The sequence below is a fragment of the Chelonoidis abingdonii genome, chromosome 2 (assembly GCF_003597395.2).
Source record: "Chelonoidis abingdonii isolate Lonesome George chromosome 2, CheloAbing_2.0, whole genome shotgun sequence".
In the NCBI taxonomy this organism is placed as follows: Eukaryota; Metazoa; Chordata; order Testudines; family Testudinidae; genus Chelonoidis; species Chelonoidis abingdonii.
In genome coordinates, this window is record NC_133770.1 from 33,136,492 (window position 1) to 33,150,058 (window position 13,567).

At 41.9% G+C, this 13,567-nt stretch overlaps 1 protein-coding gene across 24 annotated transcripts in view; it reads right to left on the minus strand.

The window, feature by feature from the left end:
- SVIL (supervillin) overlaps window positions 1-13,567 on the minus strand; it is a 248,950-nt gene that overhangs the window by 51,732 nt on the left and 183,651 nt on the right. For 18 of the 24 annotated variants that reach the window (XM_075062240.1, XM_032785321.2, XM_032785336.2 and 15 more), the window contains 6 exons: window positions 10,487-10,626; window positions 9,698-9,793; window positions 8,312-8,555; window positions 5,188-5,767; window positions 3,181-3,385; window positions 302-434 (listed from right to left, as the gene is read on the minus strand). In XM_075062240.1, the coding sequence (XP_074918341.1) occupies window positions 302-434; window positions 3,181-3,385; window positions 5,188-5,767; window positions 8,312-8,555; window positions 9,698-9,793; window positions 10,487-10,626 (1,398 nt within the window). The remainder of the gene's footprint in view (window positions 1-301; window positions 435-3,180; window positions 3,386-5,187; window positions 5,768-8,311; window positions 8,556-9,697; window positions 9,794-10,486; window positions 10,627-13,567) is intronic. The other 6 variants (XM_075062242.1, XM_075062243.1, XM_032785337.2 and 3 more) reach the window with 1 other exon arrangement.

Here is a 13,567-nt window from a genome sequence, read left to right on the forward strand (position 1 = left end):
ATCCAAATGTTTCAGAAATTATTTAACCTCCCTCAAGATCTTAAAAGCCCATTTACTTCTTGGTAGTCTGCTGATGAAAATACACTCTGCCCAATGCTGAAAATACTAAGGCAGCAGACAGTCCACAAGACAACTTCTCATTTAAGAGCTCTTGTGACAGAGAATTTTTTTTAAACGAACCCTGAAGCAAGTTAAGGATGGCTGAATCCTACAGGCTGTAGCTATTAGCCAATGTTAGGCATGCTTGTCTAGTTTGATGCATCTCCAATGCAGTACTTTCTCCTATCGTAGGAAGCTTTACCTTTTTCTTGAACAACTGCTCAGCTTCTTGCAGTTGTGTGCTACGCTCAATGATGGACACTTTCCCGTACTCCTGCTTTTTGTTAAGCCTGCTTTTCCAGCTTTCTTCACCGCTCTTCTTCAACAACGCCAGCCTAAGAAGGAAAAAATATGCCAACCAGGTAGATTTCAACATTACCCAGGAAAGCTGTCTGCATCATTTCAAGAATGTTTTGGTCAGGAAATTTTTAAGTAAGCCTCTGACTAGCCTTCTAAATGTGTTACCGTTAGTCTAGGCACATGAATCTCAAAAAACACATATGCAGGGCTTGTCTACAGGCTGAGTTACTGCATGGCAAACCAAGGTGTGAATCTACAGGATACCAACTTGCCCTATGGACACTGCTACGGTGCAGTGAAATTCCCACAGTGCAGCTTAGTACAGCAGGGCACTATGCCGCACTTCAGGACATTCGCTGTGCTGCAGCAGTGTTTACACAGGACATTAGTGAGTGGCAAACTGATGTGCTGTAGATTCACAGGTTGGCTTGCCATGTAATTGAACTCAAAACCCGAAGACAAAATCAAAGATGTTATTTGGACATTTTCTTTTTTATACTTGACAATGTATTAAGGAGATCTTTATGTTCTCTGAAATGCAATAAGGAGGCAAGTTTGTCCAGCAGCCACCCAATTCCCTAGTTTTTTCAGTCACTACCTGGCCTAAGACACTGGAAGTTTCAAGGTAAGCACAGAGGAAATAGGGAGTGTTTCATATGTATCTTAGTGCTTTCACAGTTGCATGTAAGCAATAGTAACTAGTCATATTTCAGCAGTTGCATTTAAGTTTGTCCAGCTTAAAAAGATTCAACTGTTTTGAGAGATATTCCTTAGGCCTTGTCTACACTACAAGGAAAAGTCAATCTAAGCTACGCAATTTGAGTTACGTAGATAGCATAACTCAAGTCAACATAGCGTAGATCTACTTACCACGGTGGTCCACACTTCGCGATGTCAACGGGAGACGCTCTCCCGTTGAGCCCCCTTACCACTCTCCATCCAGTGGAGTACAGGAGTTAATTGGAGAGCGACCTGTGGTTGATTTAGCAAGTTTTCACTAGCTCCGCTAAATCAACCACTGATGCATCGATCACTGTGCGTGGTCCTCTGTTAAATGTAGACAAGCCCTTTAAAATGGAGAACACCAGCAGAACCAGTTTTCTTTCAAACCAGCAGAAGCTTTCGCAACTACTAAATTTACTTGTGAGCAACCACCTCTGGCTGAAGTATGAAGAGGTGCTGACTGTCACTGGAGGGCATAGGGTCTAGCTCTATTCTACTGGAAGGGCAGCTGCATCGGGGATCTCTGAAGACACTAGCGGACAGTGAGAAGTAAAAAGGAGGGGAAAATATGGAAAAATCCCAGATTTCTACCCTAGCTCACCAAAAGTACATTAACATGAAGTTTGTAGCTTTCAGAAAGTAAGGATTTTATGAGACATTAAAAATATGCAATCAGTTGTGCTTATGCAGGTGCCAGGACTTGTCTTCCCTCCGGCTCCCTTCCTTCAGCATGCACTAAGTAAGTTTGGCTTTACAGATCCTTCACGTGAAGGACATGCTGTTACAAATGAAGAAAACAGAGGGCTCCTGATTCCTGATCATGTTACAGCAAGTTCAGTGGTTTAAACTTTTATTGTCTAATTTGAACCATAAAATGTAGTGGCTTGTTGGTTTTTAAAATGAGGTGATTACTGTTACCCCCCACATCAAACTTGCCTTCCAACTATGCAGGGGAGGCAGGAAAAAGTCTGAAAATTACTGCATCGAGAGAGGAATCATTTTCACTGAAGGAGAAAACTATGCCACATATTTAGGTGCCTGAAAATGCATTTAGGAACCAAACTTTAGGTTCCTGTTTCTGAAAACCTTGACTTGGGTGTCCAGACTTGAGGGTCCACATTATTATCTGTATGACCACAGCACCTAGGAGATGTAGTCAAGGACATCATCATGCTAGGTGTTGTACAGACATAGGGGAAGGACAGGGGGGAGGGATAGCTCAGTGGTTTGAGCACTGACCTACTAAACCCGTGGTTGTGAATTCAATTCTTGAAGGGGTCACCTAGGGATCTAGGGTAAAATCAGTACTTGGTCCTGCTAGTGAAGGCAGGGGGCTGGACTCAATGACCCTTCAGGGTTCCTTCCAGTTCTAGGAGATAGGTATATCTCCATTAATTTATAATTTATTTATTTGGACAGTCCTTATGTTTTATTTCAATACAATATCATTGGGTTTTGACAAAGAGCTTATAAACACTCCTATTTCCACACAGATGCTTAAATTTATCCCACACAGCAGTTTCCTAAATTAAAATGAACAATCTGAAGCCACGTACACATTTCTAAAGGAAAGACCAACACTTTTTACACAGAGATCCTACTGTTAAATTCTTAATACTCTGCTTAACAAAACAGATTGCTCCAAATCAAAAAGCACATGATTACTATACAGTACATAATTTTCTACTGTAATTGTGTTGCAAGTAAAATTAGAACCTGAGAAAATTCATTAAATACACTAGCACAAAAGATAACTCTAAATGCATATTTTAGGTACTTGCTTCCTTAATTACTTCTTGTCACTCAGTTGGCACTTTTACAATTAGATTACCATGTTCTCTCTATGGTAACTGTGATTCATCATTGTCTGCTTTACAAGTCTAGTGTCAGACAGACGAGCTGCACGTTTTCACTTTTAGTTGTTTGACAAGTAAAGAATCTGGTCATTAGGACATATGTAGCTTTTAAAAAACAATCCCAAATAAATGATCCTGTGTACACCACGACTTTATAAAGGAGTATATCCAGAGATCACTTCAAAAAGAGAAACCTAATTACCGTTCTTTAATTGACAGTGTTTTGCTGGGTGCGTCCAGGGTGTCCTCAGTTGTTTCTGTTTTGTTGTCTCCAGCAGCAAACAGCTCACAGGGGTTCTTATAGACTTTCCCCTCTAGTTGTTCAGAAGCCTCCTGCTGTCTATAGGATACCACCGTTACTGCCTGTGTTGCCGTCGTGCCAAGTTCAGAAGTAGGCTCAACATGGTCTGCATATTGAGAAGTGCAGAATTAGCACTTACTGCTGTAACCAAACATTTCTTATATTATTAACCAGGAACCAGCCGATTTGCTATTTAACATTCAGATCACACACTACCTTAACTGACAAGAATTTTCTAGCTAAATTATTTTACTAGAATTAAGAATTCAAAAAGGGGTAGTGTGCTCACTACAAAATCTCAACCTTGCACTGACTAAAATGGGCTGTAGGGTTCCCTTCATTTGAAAAAAGCAGAACTCATGCACCAGCTCCCATAGCAAGAGAAACAATGGGAGGAGAGAGAAGGGAACATGATGGGTAAGGAAGAGAGAAAACCAAGGAAGTGGAGGGAGAAGTGTAACTGGGAGAGGCAATGGTAGCGAGGCAGGGGGAACAGGAAAGGGGAGAGAAAATGAATTGTAGGTAAGTGGACATGGAATGAAAGTGCATATTAGGACATCTGTAAGAAAAAGAGGGGTTTTACAAAAGAATGCATCAACAAAATAGCTTGGGGGGGGGGGAAATCTCTTTATAAACATGTACAATGGGAAAATCCAATACTGAAGAACCAGCCATTAGGATGATATGGATTACCTTCCTTTTCTTTTTGAAAACTTGACAGGCACACTATAGCTCTGAGGTACAAAGAAACAGGGATAATTGCTCCTACTCTAGTGCTCTCTCTTCCCGATATAGTCTGGGAAATTAACTGTGCAGAATGCATGCTGGGTGTGAATAGTTAAGAGGCCCTTTCGGCATTTTCGTTTTCGGAGATGAGTTTCATTTATACTGAAGTTAAAAAACAAATTCAGAGAGAAGACAATACATTAACAATGCAGGGGCCAAATTTTCCCCATTAATAAAACAGAAGCAAATCAATTTAATCTAAAAATCTACAATTCAAACACAATAATATAGACAGAGTTTGTGTAATTACTAGAGTGTTATTGATTGCATCGATAATGTGCCAAGAAGCCATTTAAGTAGGGACAGGCGAACTTATTTTATCTAATACTGAATCCACACAAACATCATTGGTTTAAAAGTTCTACTACTTTGAATACGACTGGTTTTACATATCACTTTGAAGAGAAGAGGAGGGGAGCAAGAGAAAATGTTAGGAAAATAAGTTATGTTTGCATATTGTACTTTGCATATGTAAAGGAAAAGTTTAAAAAAAGATTTGTCAAGGTGGGAAACTGTTTCTGTCCTTGTTTCATTTAAATTAAGATAGTTAAAAGCAACATTTTTCTTCTGCATAGTACAGTTTCAAAGCTGTATTAACTCTGTGCTTAGCTGTAAACTTTTGAAAGAACAACCATAACGTTTTGTTCAGAGTTATGAACATTTCAGAGTTAGGAACTACCTTCATTCCGAAGGTGTTCATAATGCTGAAGTTCTACTGTATGTACAGATATTGAACATAAGTCACCAATTTGGGATTGCTTAGCTGTTTGCTGGGGGTGGGACAGCGGGGCTCTACCTCTGATACAAAGCACTATTTTTTCCTCACTAAGAGAAAGCCTTATTTGATTACTAAAATCACCTTGGAAGACCAATGAGTTTTAAAAGTGGTGTTTTTTTTTTGGTTTTTTTTTTTAGGAAAAGGGGTGCTAGTGGTGCTGAAACTAAAGAACCCCAGATGGTTGCCAAAGCCTCAAACTCCACATGATTTGTTCATCACTTTTTTTTTAAAAAAGACAAAGATAAACAACTAATTTTCTAATTTGGTAAATGATCACACTAGGAGGCTAGAAAAAGCTCCAGGTTATGTCAGACATGCACAATGAAAGCAACTATTTACTGTACCTCTCAGCAAGGTCTTGCTTTTCAAGACACTCTCCAACTCCATCTTTTCCTCCAAAAACAGTCCTTCTTTGACTTCCTGTTTACCCAGCAGGACAGTATCAGAAACAAATTCCTTCTGTTCCGCAGGCTGTAAAAGTCCTTGCTGGGTAAACAATTCCATACTGTTCTTTCTTGGGAAAGTGTATTTTGTCTCTTTGTGGTAGTCCTCTGTTTTACTAAGAACAGGATGTGTGGTTACTTCTTCAAAAGAGCTGTACTTTTTGACATTATTATCTTCATATGATAAGTATCTGTTTGTCTCTCTCTCTTCATGCTCCCTCGATGCTCGTTTGCTTTCCATTACTTCCACTGAAGGCTGCCAATGTTCTGATTTCAGTATGCCTTTTACTGAAGTGTCTGCATTTTCTACTGAAGAGTGGATTCTCAAATCTGGTTTACTGGTAGCACTTACACTTTCACCAACTGTTGACTTCACATGGAGTTCCCCAGCATACATTGGAGAAATCACAGATGCCATAGTTGACACTGATGTTACAACAGTAGGTGGTAAGGGAGTAATTTTTCCACTTTCATTTTGTACCTATACATAATAAAACCATTACTGAAAAAAGTGTGACCTAAACAAAGCTCGAATAGTAATTCACAAGTACAGGTTTATAAGCAGCTTATAAGTTCTTAAGGGCAAAGAATGTGTGCCTGTGCAAATGTATGGTTCTATCTAAATATATAGTGGGAACACATGATGAAGGCATGAATCATGTCCTTACAATTTGGCTTGGGAACATAATACATAATAGCATGTAAACAAGAAACAACTCCACAGGTGATCAAAATGCTAGCACCTTCAGCAGCATCCTGTTTCTCTTCCCCTCATAACTGAGGAAAAAAGCACATGTCTTTCTCCATGCAAGCGACCACAAGACACTGACATGAGACCATTATTGGAAAACGTTTGGGACATCAAAGTTTGTCTTTTGTTAGTCCCCCGTGCTACAAATCAGTGTGTTTGCATCTTCAGTAATATAAAGGTTGAACCCTCCTTTCCCCTCCCTGGCAAATACTTAAATTTGTTCTGAAAACTGTTACATGACTTGGCCTTTATAATATGGCACGTTCTCGATCTTTTCTATCATCTAGTTTGTTATACTATTGTTTGATAGACTAAACATTCCATTTGAAACTGAAATAAAAGGGTTTAATTGTGTCTGCCCAGAAGAGAATAAAGCTGCACAGGAGTTGACACAAGTCACTTTTATATGAGGGACATTAGTCATTTCAGGTCGGGTACTAGACCTATTAAGTGTATAGGACGCAGAGGGAGTTGTCTGGCTCCATGCAGAAGGAAGAAACTGCCTTTAAAAACGCAAAATGCTTGTGAAAATTCCATAACACCACAGAAGAAGTGGAACCCCGAGTGAGGTGATTTTAGATTAAATCAAAATGGAAAGCAAGGCTGATGTCACTGAACTTGCTTGGAGACTCCCAGAGAAAGGAAGAGGTTCACAGGTTCCCAAAAGCCAGACTATGCAGCAAGTCACCAGATATAGAGATTGAGGAGATCAACAAGAAGAAGGGGCTTTAAGCTTTAATTGATAGATCTTTACTATTTGTAATTAGGTTCTCTTATGCAGCAGATTTTATTTTAGCTCCTTTTTTAGTAATGCATATGCAGTGCTTATTTTGCACAATCTTCTCTGTTGCGTGTTTTGCCCTAGTACAACTAAATCCTAGTCTCCCCATCTACACAGTTCACTACTGGCTCATCTGTTCAAAAGGTATTTACACCATAATGTCTTCATTATAGGTAAATGTGTTAGTTAGTCCTCCTTAGCTGGGATAAAGACGAGGCCAAAGATCACAGTCCCAGTGCTTAAAGAGTTTCTCTGTTTTAAGATCAAATTCAGCAAGCAAAAAGTTTTGCAGAATATAATACACGGCCACCACAGACTTCCATCCCACATGCTCCAGTCCCATTTCTATTCCTCAGATTCCCACACCATCGCTGTAAGCAAAGGTGTCAGGCGCTGCGTCCACACGGTGGGTATATAACGTGAATGGAAGTGGAATTCAAGCACACAGCAGGGAAGTCTGACAGCCTGTTTTAAAAGCTCTCAAGTTTTTGCTGTTAGTGAAAGTGTGGATAAATGAGTGAACATGGTCATTTTGTGAAGTGAGAAAAGGGGGCGTGATCAGTGAGGAAAGGGTGTAGACTTCTTACCAATCACCATGCTGTCCAAGAATCAAGAATAAGCACCGGATTTAAACTCAAATTGATGTAAAATACCTAGAAATGTACCTTTCACCCTTGAGTAACCTGACACCTTCAAGTGATTTCATTCTCAATGTGGTAATACTAAGCAGGTGACATTTCTGCTGCCTTTCCTGCTACCCTTCCTGCACTGCAGTGTGGCCATTCTGTACTCAAACCTCTGCAGTAAAGGGAGTTCCTCTGCAATTCAGTGCCAGCTATAAGGTCCAAGGCAGAAGATGTCCATTGCAGAGCAGACAAAACACCACTGAACAAATCACCCCAGTACACCAGTTTTATTTGCCATTGCAGGGGTAATCAGAGTCGATGAACACTCTGCCTTTAGAGATCTTATTAACATCTCCATATAGAGAAAAAATGCAGAAACCACCAGTAGTGTCCCAACAAGTAAGAGGAACAAACACACACTGGCTGCAAAAGAGTGTAGAAAAAGGTAATAAAGAAATGTGCATAAACAAGGGCTCCAAAGAGCTCTCAAAAAATTTTTAGGCACACTGTACTTCAGGGTTTGCTTCACTTCAGCCTGGAAAATTGTTCTGACACGATGGGCTCAGTCTAACAGAACATCTTTTCTTGTATGCACTATGAAAGGTACAACAATGTATAAATTTTCAGGCCAGAAAGAGCTGCTATTCTTAAATTACCAGTTAAAAAAATACAACTGGATTAAGAGTTTACAGGATGTTCCCTTGTGCGAGGAGCCTGCTTCCTGACAAGCTTTTTCCTGTAAGCAGCAGTACATGCCATAACCTCTGTTGTCAGTAAATAGCTGACCTCTGCTCACAACTGTTAAGGAAGCTTACACTGAAATTGAACTTAGCCTGTTTTATGGTGAAAAGTTAAAGTTGGAAGTACCTGCTCAACTTCTCCAAGCGTGACGGGCTGTGTTTGGTAACGAGCATTCATTCTCCTATGTCTAATGTCCCCTCTGCTCCGTGTAGAGATGGTCTTCGATACAGGTTGAGCCAATTTGTTAAACAAGGCCATCTTTTCTGCTAAGCTTAGGGTAGAGGAGTCTGGCTCACCAGACTGATCTTGCTCGACTGCTTCTTTGATTTCTTCTTTAGCTAAAGTCTTTTGGTGTGCTGATGCCTGTAAACTGAGACAGTGGAACTAAAAATTAATTAAAAAACCTCTTTGTAGGAGTTTATGGTTTAATATTTTAACTTGATATAAAGCCAAGAGAACTGCACACAAAGCGTAACAGCCAATATAAAACAGCAGCTTAAGTGGTTACACAGTGTATAAAACATTGGCATCACGCACTTTGATTAAACAGCTGCAGACTTAATTTTTTTTTAAGAGTTAATTTCTTTATAGATTTATTTGGCCAGGGCAAAACATCTTGTCTAAAGGCAACACAAAAGTTGCAGTTTACACTTCAAAAAGTATACTTATTTAACTGAAGATTATAGGTTACCTTTCTAGAACTAGATAAGACTGCAATTTCTGCACACTCAGAATTTGAGCTAATATAAATCACTAGAATTCTGCTTTGGTAATTTTGAGTGAAATTATGTATAGTAATTTTGAAGTCCACTGCAGTACTTTAATGGCAATTTGATCAACATTGACAGCATATAGGTTCATATAGGCATAATTGTACTCATCTCTGTATACCTCATTTCACTGAAACTAGTTACAGATCAAAGTTCTAAAGTGTTTTGATATTTAATTATTTTCTATAATGCATTCTGTAAATACAGCTTGCTGTATATATCTATAACAACAAAAAATTATTCCAAATGCAATCATATCAAACAGGAATTTATGCTTACACCTATAGATGGTGCAATTTCTTATCCTTCCATTAATTCTGCAAGCTAAAAATATATATTGAGAAAAACAAATAGGGATGTACTACTTGTGAAATCAGACACCACGAGCTTTGGTATTTTCATTTTAGAGACACAATGCACTTTTAAAAAAAACAGCAAGGAGGGGTTTTGCTAGGATTTCAACATGCAAGTTCATGTCTTCCATATAGGAAACATGTATGCTCTAGAACAAATAGTTAACTGTGGTTAGAAAGGTCCTAAGTCAAATGCTTAACAAGCAAAAAGATTTAACGTTTTACCATGCAGAAAACTAAATGAAGTTACATGTATCTTTAAAACATTCTTAAAATAAATGTCATTGACTTGTTTGACACACTGATAAGGCATTCAAGGATTATAAGATGCATCTGCTATCCAGGACCCTTGTGCTCCCCGTAACATGCAGGTTTCCCGCCCCCAGTACCTGGTAGGTTGTACAGTGCTCTTAACTACAGTGGGACTAGGTATTCTTGTCACTACAGTGTGGGTATTCACAGTACGTGAAGCAGGGGTAGGTTCACTTTAAAAGGAATTGCCAAGGGAGGGAAAATTCACAAGGAGAGAGAAGAAAAAAGCATTAAGAAAAGCATTGTATGAAGTGTTAACAGAAAAGACAATATCAAAACAGCAATGTTTAACAGCTACAAGTTATCTGCCGTGATCTTTTGCAAAATAATGCCAGGAACTAAAACTTTAAGACATAAATTCTCTCTCTAGAGTTTGCTGGTTTCTCACAACATAAACCTAATTCTAGTAATTAGGTATGTGCATGTATTCTTTTCTGACAACTGGCTTGCTCTTGCATTTTTCAGAGGGGTTACAGGATGTGTGAACAGAGAGGATAAGAAATTTATTTTCAAAACATACATGTGAGATTTACTGAGTTTGCAGGTTTTCTCCAACACAAATATGCTCCATAACACATTGTGTGGTCCTCCTCAAGGCAGAAATCTGTTTCACCTGGCTTACAAACCAGTGCTGTAATTAATTTCTCCCCTCAAATATATTACTTCTCAAGCCTTTTGCCAGATTATAGTTCATGTGTTTTATGCTGCTCTGCAACCCCTATCCCCCCAAACAATCTCTATGTGGCCACTCCCCATACGTTTCTCAAGGAAGTTGGTCTTTTTCCTGACTACCAAGCTGTAAACACCACACGTATGAAATTTAATCTCTGAATTAATGCCAAGGCTAACACATAAATGGAACTTACGTAGCCGCAATGACCACCTCTTCGGTAGTAACTGGTTGGGTGCGTGACCTATCCTGCATACGCCGCAATCTTCTCTCTACTGCTGAATTTCTTGAACGTGGTTTAGGAATATTTTTTCCTTCAAATGATTTTTCCATTTCCTAGGACCAGATACATGTCAGTATCAATAACTCAGAGGAAGAAATTACTGAAGGAAATGTTTGTTTGGCTTTCCTTGATGCCAGGTGTCAAGTTTTTTTGGATGGACTTCTCTGAATTGGCAGTAAGATGTCCTATGAAAACCAGTATCATGAGATAAAAATACATACACACATACACACACACACAGACATATATATATATAGCGACTGGATAGCGTAGTGGTTAAGAGCGCCGCCCTTTGATACGGGAGACCGCCCTTTGATACGAGAGACCGGGGTTCAAATCCCGGTTGGTACCCAACTTTCCAGTAGGGGTCCTTGGGCAAAAGACCCCCTAACGCTTCACCGGCAGTATCTTAGCTGTTCCTAGCACTGCGACCTCTTTCTGGGACATCAGCTCTGAGTTGTCCGGGATCTGTTGGACGCCGACTCCACCCAGCTTACGGAGTCACAGCCCCGAGTGCTCGCTACCGACCATTGGACCACTTTGCCTTCACTTTCCACATCCTTCTCGAGTTCCTCTTCAGGCGCCTGGTACTTTTCCGCTTCTCATATTCCTTCTTCCTGAATGTTGCTGTCACTTGGCACTGCCTATTCTATTACCTACCACTGTCTTCGGTCCTTGTGCGATTACCATGATGTCTGGTTGAATTGCCAGTACCTGCCTACCGTCTGATTGGAAGTCCCACAGAAATCTTAGGCCTTGCTATTCTCCACACAACCTTGCTGCGGGAACTCCCATCTGTCTTGGGAGGGTCTAGCCCATATGCAGGGAGGGTCTAGCCGCATGTGACAGATGTTCCGTACACAATCCAGCCACTGGTTGTGCCGTCAGTGTATGTTTCTGTTCCTGCTCATCTACATCCTGCCACATGTGTTGACTTGTCTTCTGAACGCCCTCTCTGCACATATGCACCTTGGGTCTCTCTAGTGTGGTAGACCCCTGCTTCAATGGATCTGGTGCTCAGTGCCTGGTTCTGTGTGCTATGATCGTGCTCGGTTGCTGTCTTTAGTCCAGCCCTTTCCGGCACTGGTAGGATTTGCCCGATGTCAGCCACCTGCAGCACATCTGTCATGTACATGCCATGGCAGGGTTCTTGTCTTGCATGGCACTTCTATCTTGGTCTTCCTCCCATGTCCTGCTGCTGCTCCAAGCATCTCTCACGCCTCATCTTTGGGCCATCTACTGATGTCTCCTGGTGTTCCAGGTTCATCGGACAGTGGCTTTGACGCTCACCAAGCCCACCCGCCTTCTTTCAGCTGGCTATACAGTCTCTGTGGTGTTTGGACTTGGGTGGGAACCTCCGTGCATTGTGAGGAGCTTCCGGTCTTCACATCTCACCTCCATGTCTCCTTTACACTCACTAACGGAGGGTATCTGATGACGCGGCATGTGGCGTATCTGTTGATGGCGTGGATCTTTTTTCCATTGAGTTGGCTCTGTTCCAGACCTGTTATTCCTTTGGTGATACTTGGATGTTGCCCTGTCTTCCTTTGCCTCCTCATCGTGGTTTCCATTGACTGTGGGACGCCAAGTACTTTGTAGCTGTCGTATGTCTGCTATGTGGCCTTGCTGGTGAGTTCCACCCATCAGTCTTGACTACCTCCTCTCTTCACTACCATGGCGGCCAATCTCTCTGTGGCCGGCAGTATCTTAGCTGTTCCTGCCTGCACCTCTTTCTGGACATCAGCTCTGAGTTGTCCTGGGATCTGTTGAGCCACTCACCCCAGCTTAGAGTCACAGCCCGAGTGCTCGCTACCCGACCATTGGGACCACTTTGCCTTCACTTTCCACATCCTTCTCGAGTTCCTCTTTCAGGCGCCTGGTATTTTCCGCTTCTCATATTCCTTTCTTCCTGACATGTTGCTGTCACTTGGCACTGCGTATTTCTATTACCTACCACTGTCTTGGTCCTTGTCGATTACCATGATGTTGGTTGGATTGGCCAGTATCTCCTACCGTCTGGATTGGAGTCCACAGAATCTTAGGCCTTGCTGATTCTCCACCAACCTTCTGCGGGAACTCCCATCTGGTCTTGGGAGGGGTCTAGCCCAATATGCAGGGAGGGTCTAGCCCATGGCAGATGTTCCGGTAGCACAATCCAGCCACTGGTTGTGCCGTTCAGTGTACTTTCTGTCCTTGCCATCTACTCCTGCCACGATGTTTGGACTGTCTGCTGAGACCCCTGCTCTGCACCATATGCACCTTGGTCTCTCTAGTGTGGTAGACCCCTGCTTCAATGGAATCTGGGTGCTCAGTGCCTGTTCTGTGTGCTATGATCAGTGCCTCGGTGCTGTCTTTTATCCAGCCCTTTCCAGCACTGTGGATTTGCCCGATGTCAGCCACTGCACACATCTGTCGGATGGTACATCCCATGGGCAGGGTTCTTGTCTGCATGGCACTTCTATGCTTGGCTCTTCTCCCATGTCCTGCTGCTGCTCAAGCATTCTCTCGACGCACTCATCTTTGGGGCCATCTTACTGATGTACTCCTGGTGTTCCAGGTTCATCCCGGACAGAGTGGCTTTGACGCTCACCAAGCCCCACCCGCCTTCTTTCCAGCTGGCTATACAGTCTCTGGGTGTTTGGACTGGGTGGGAAACCTCCGTTGCATTGTGAGGAGCTTCCGGGTCTTCACATCTCACCTCCATGTCCTCCTTTACAGCTCACTATACCGGCAGGGTATCTGATGACCGGCATGGCGTTCTGTGATGGCGTGGATCTTTTTTCACTGAGTTGCTCTTCAGACCTGCTTATCCTTTTGGTGGATACTTGGATGTTGCCTGTCTCCTGCCCTCCTCATCGTGGTTTCCATTGACTGTGGGACGCCAAGTACTTGTAGCTGGTCGTATGTTCTGCTATGTGGCCCTGCTGGAGTTCCACCCCATCACTCTTGACTACCTCCCTCTCTTCACTACCATGGCGGCCAATCTCTCTGTGG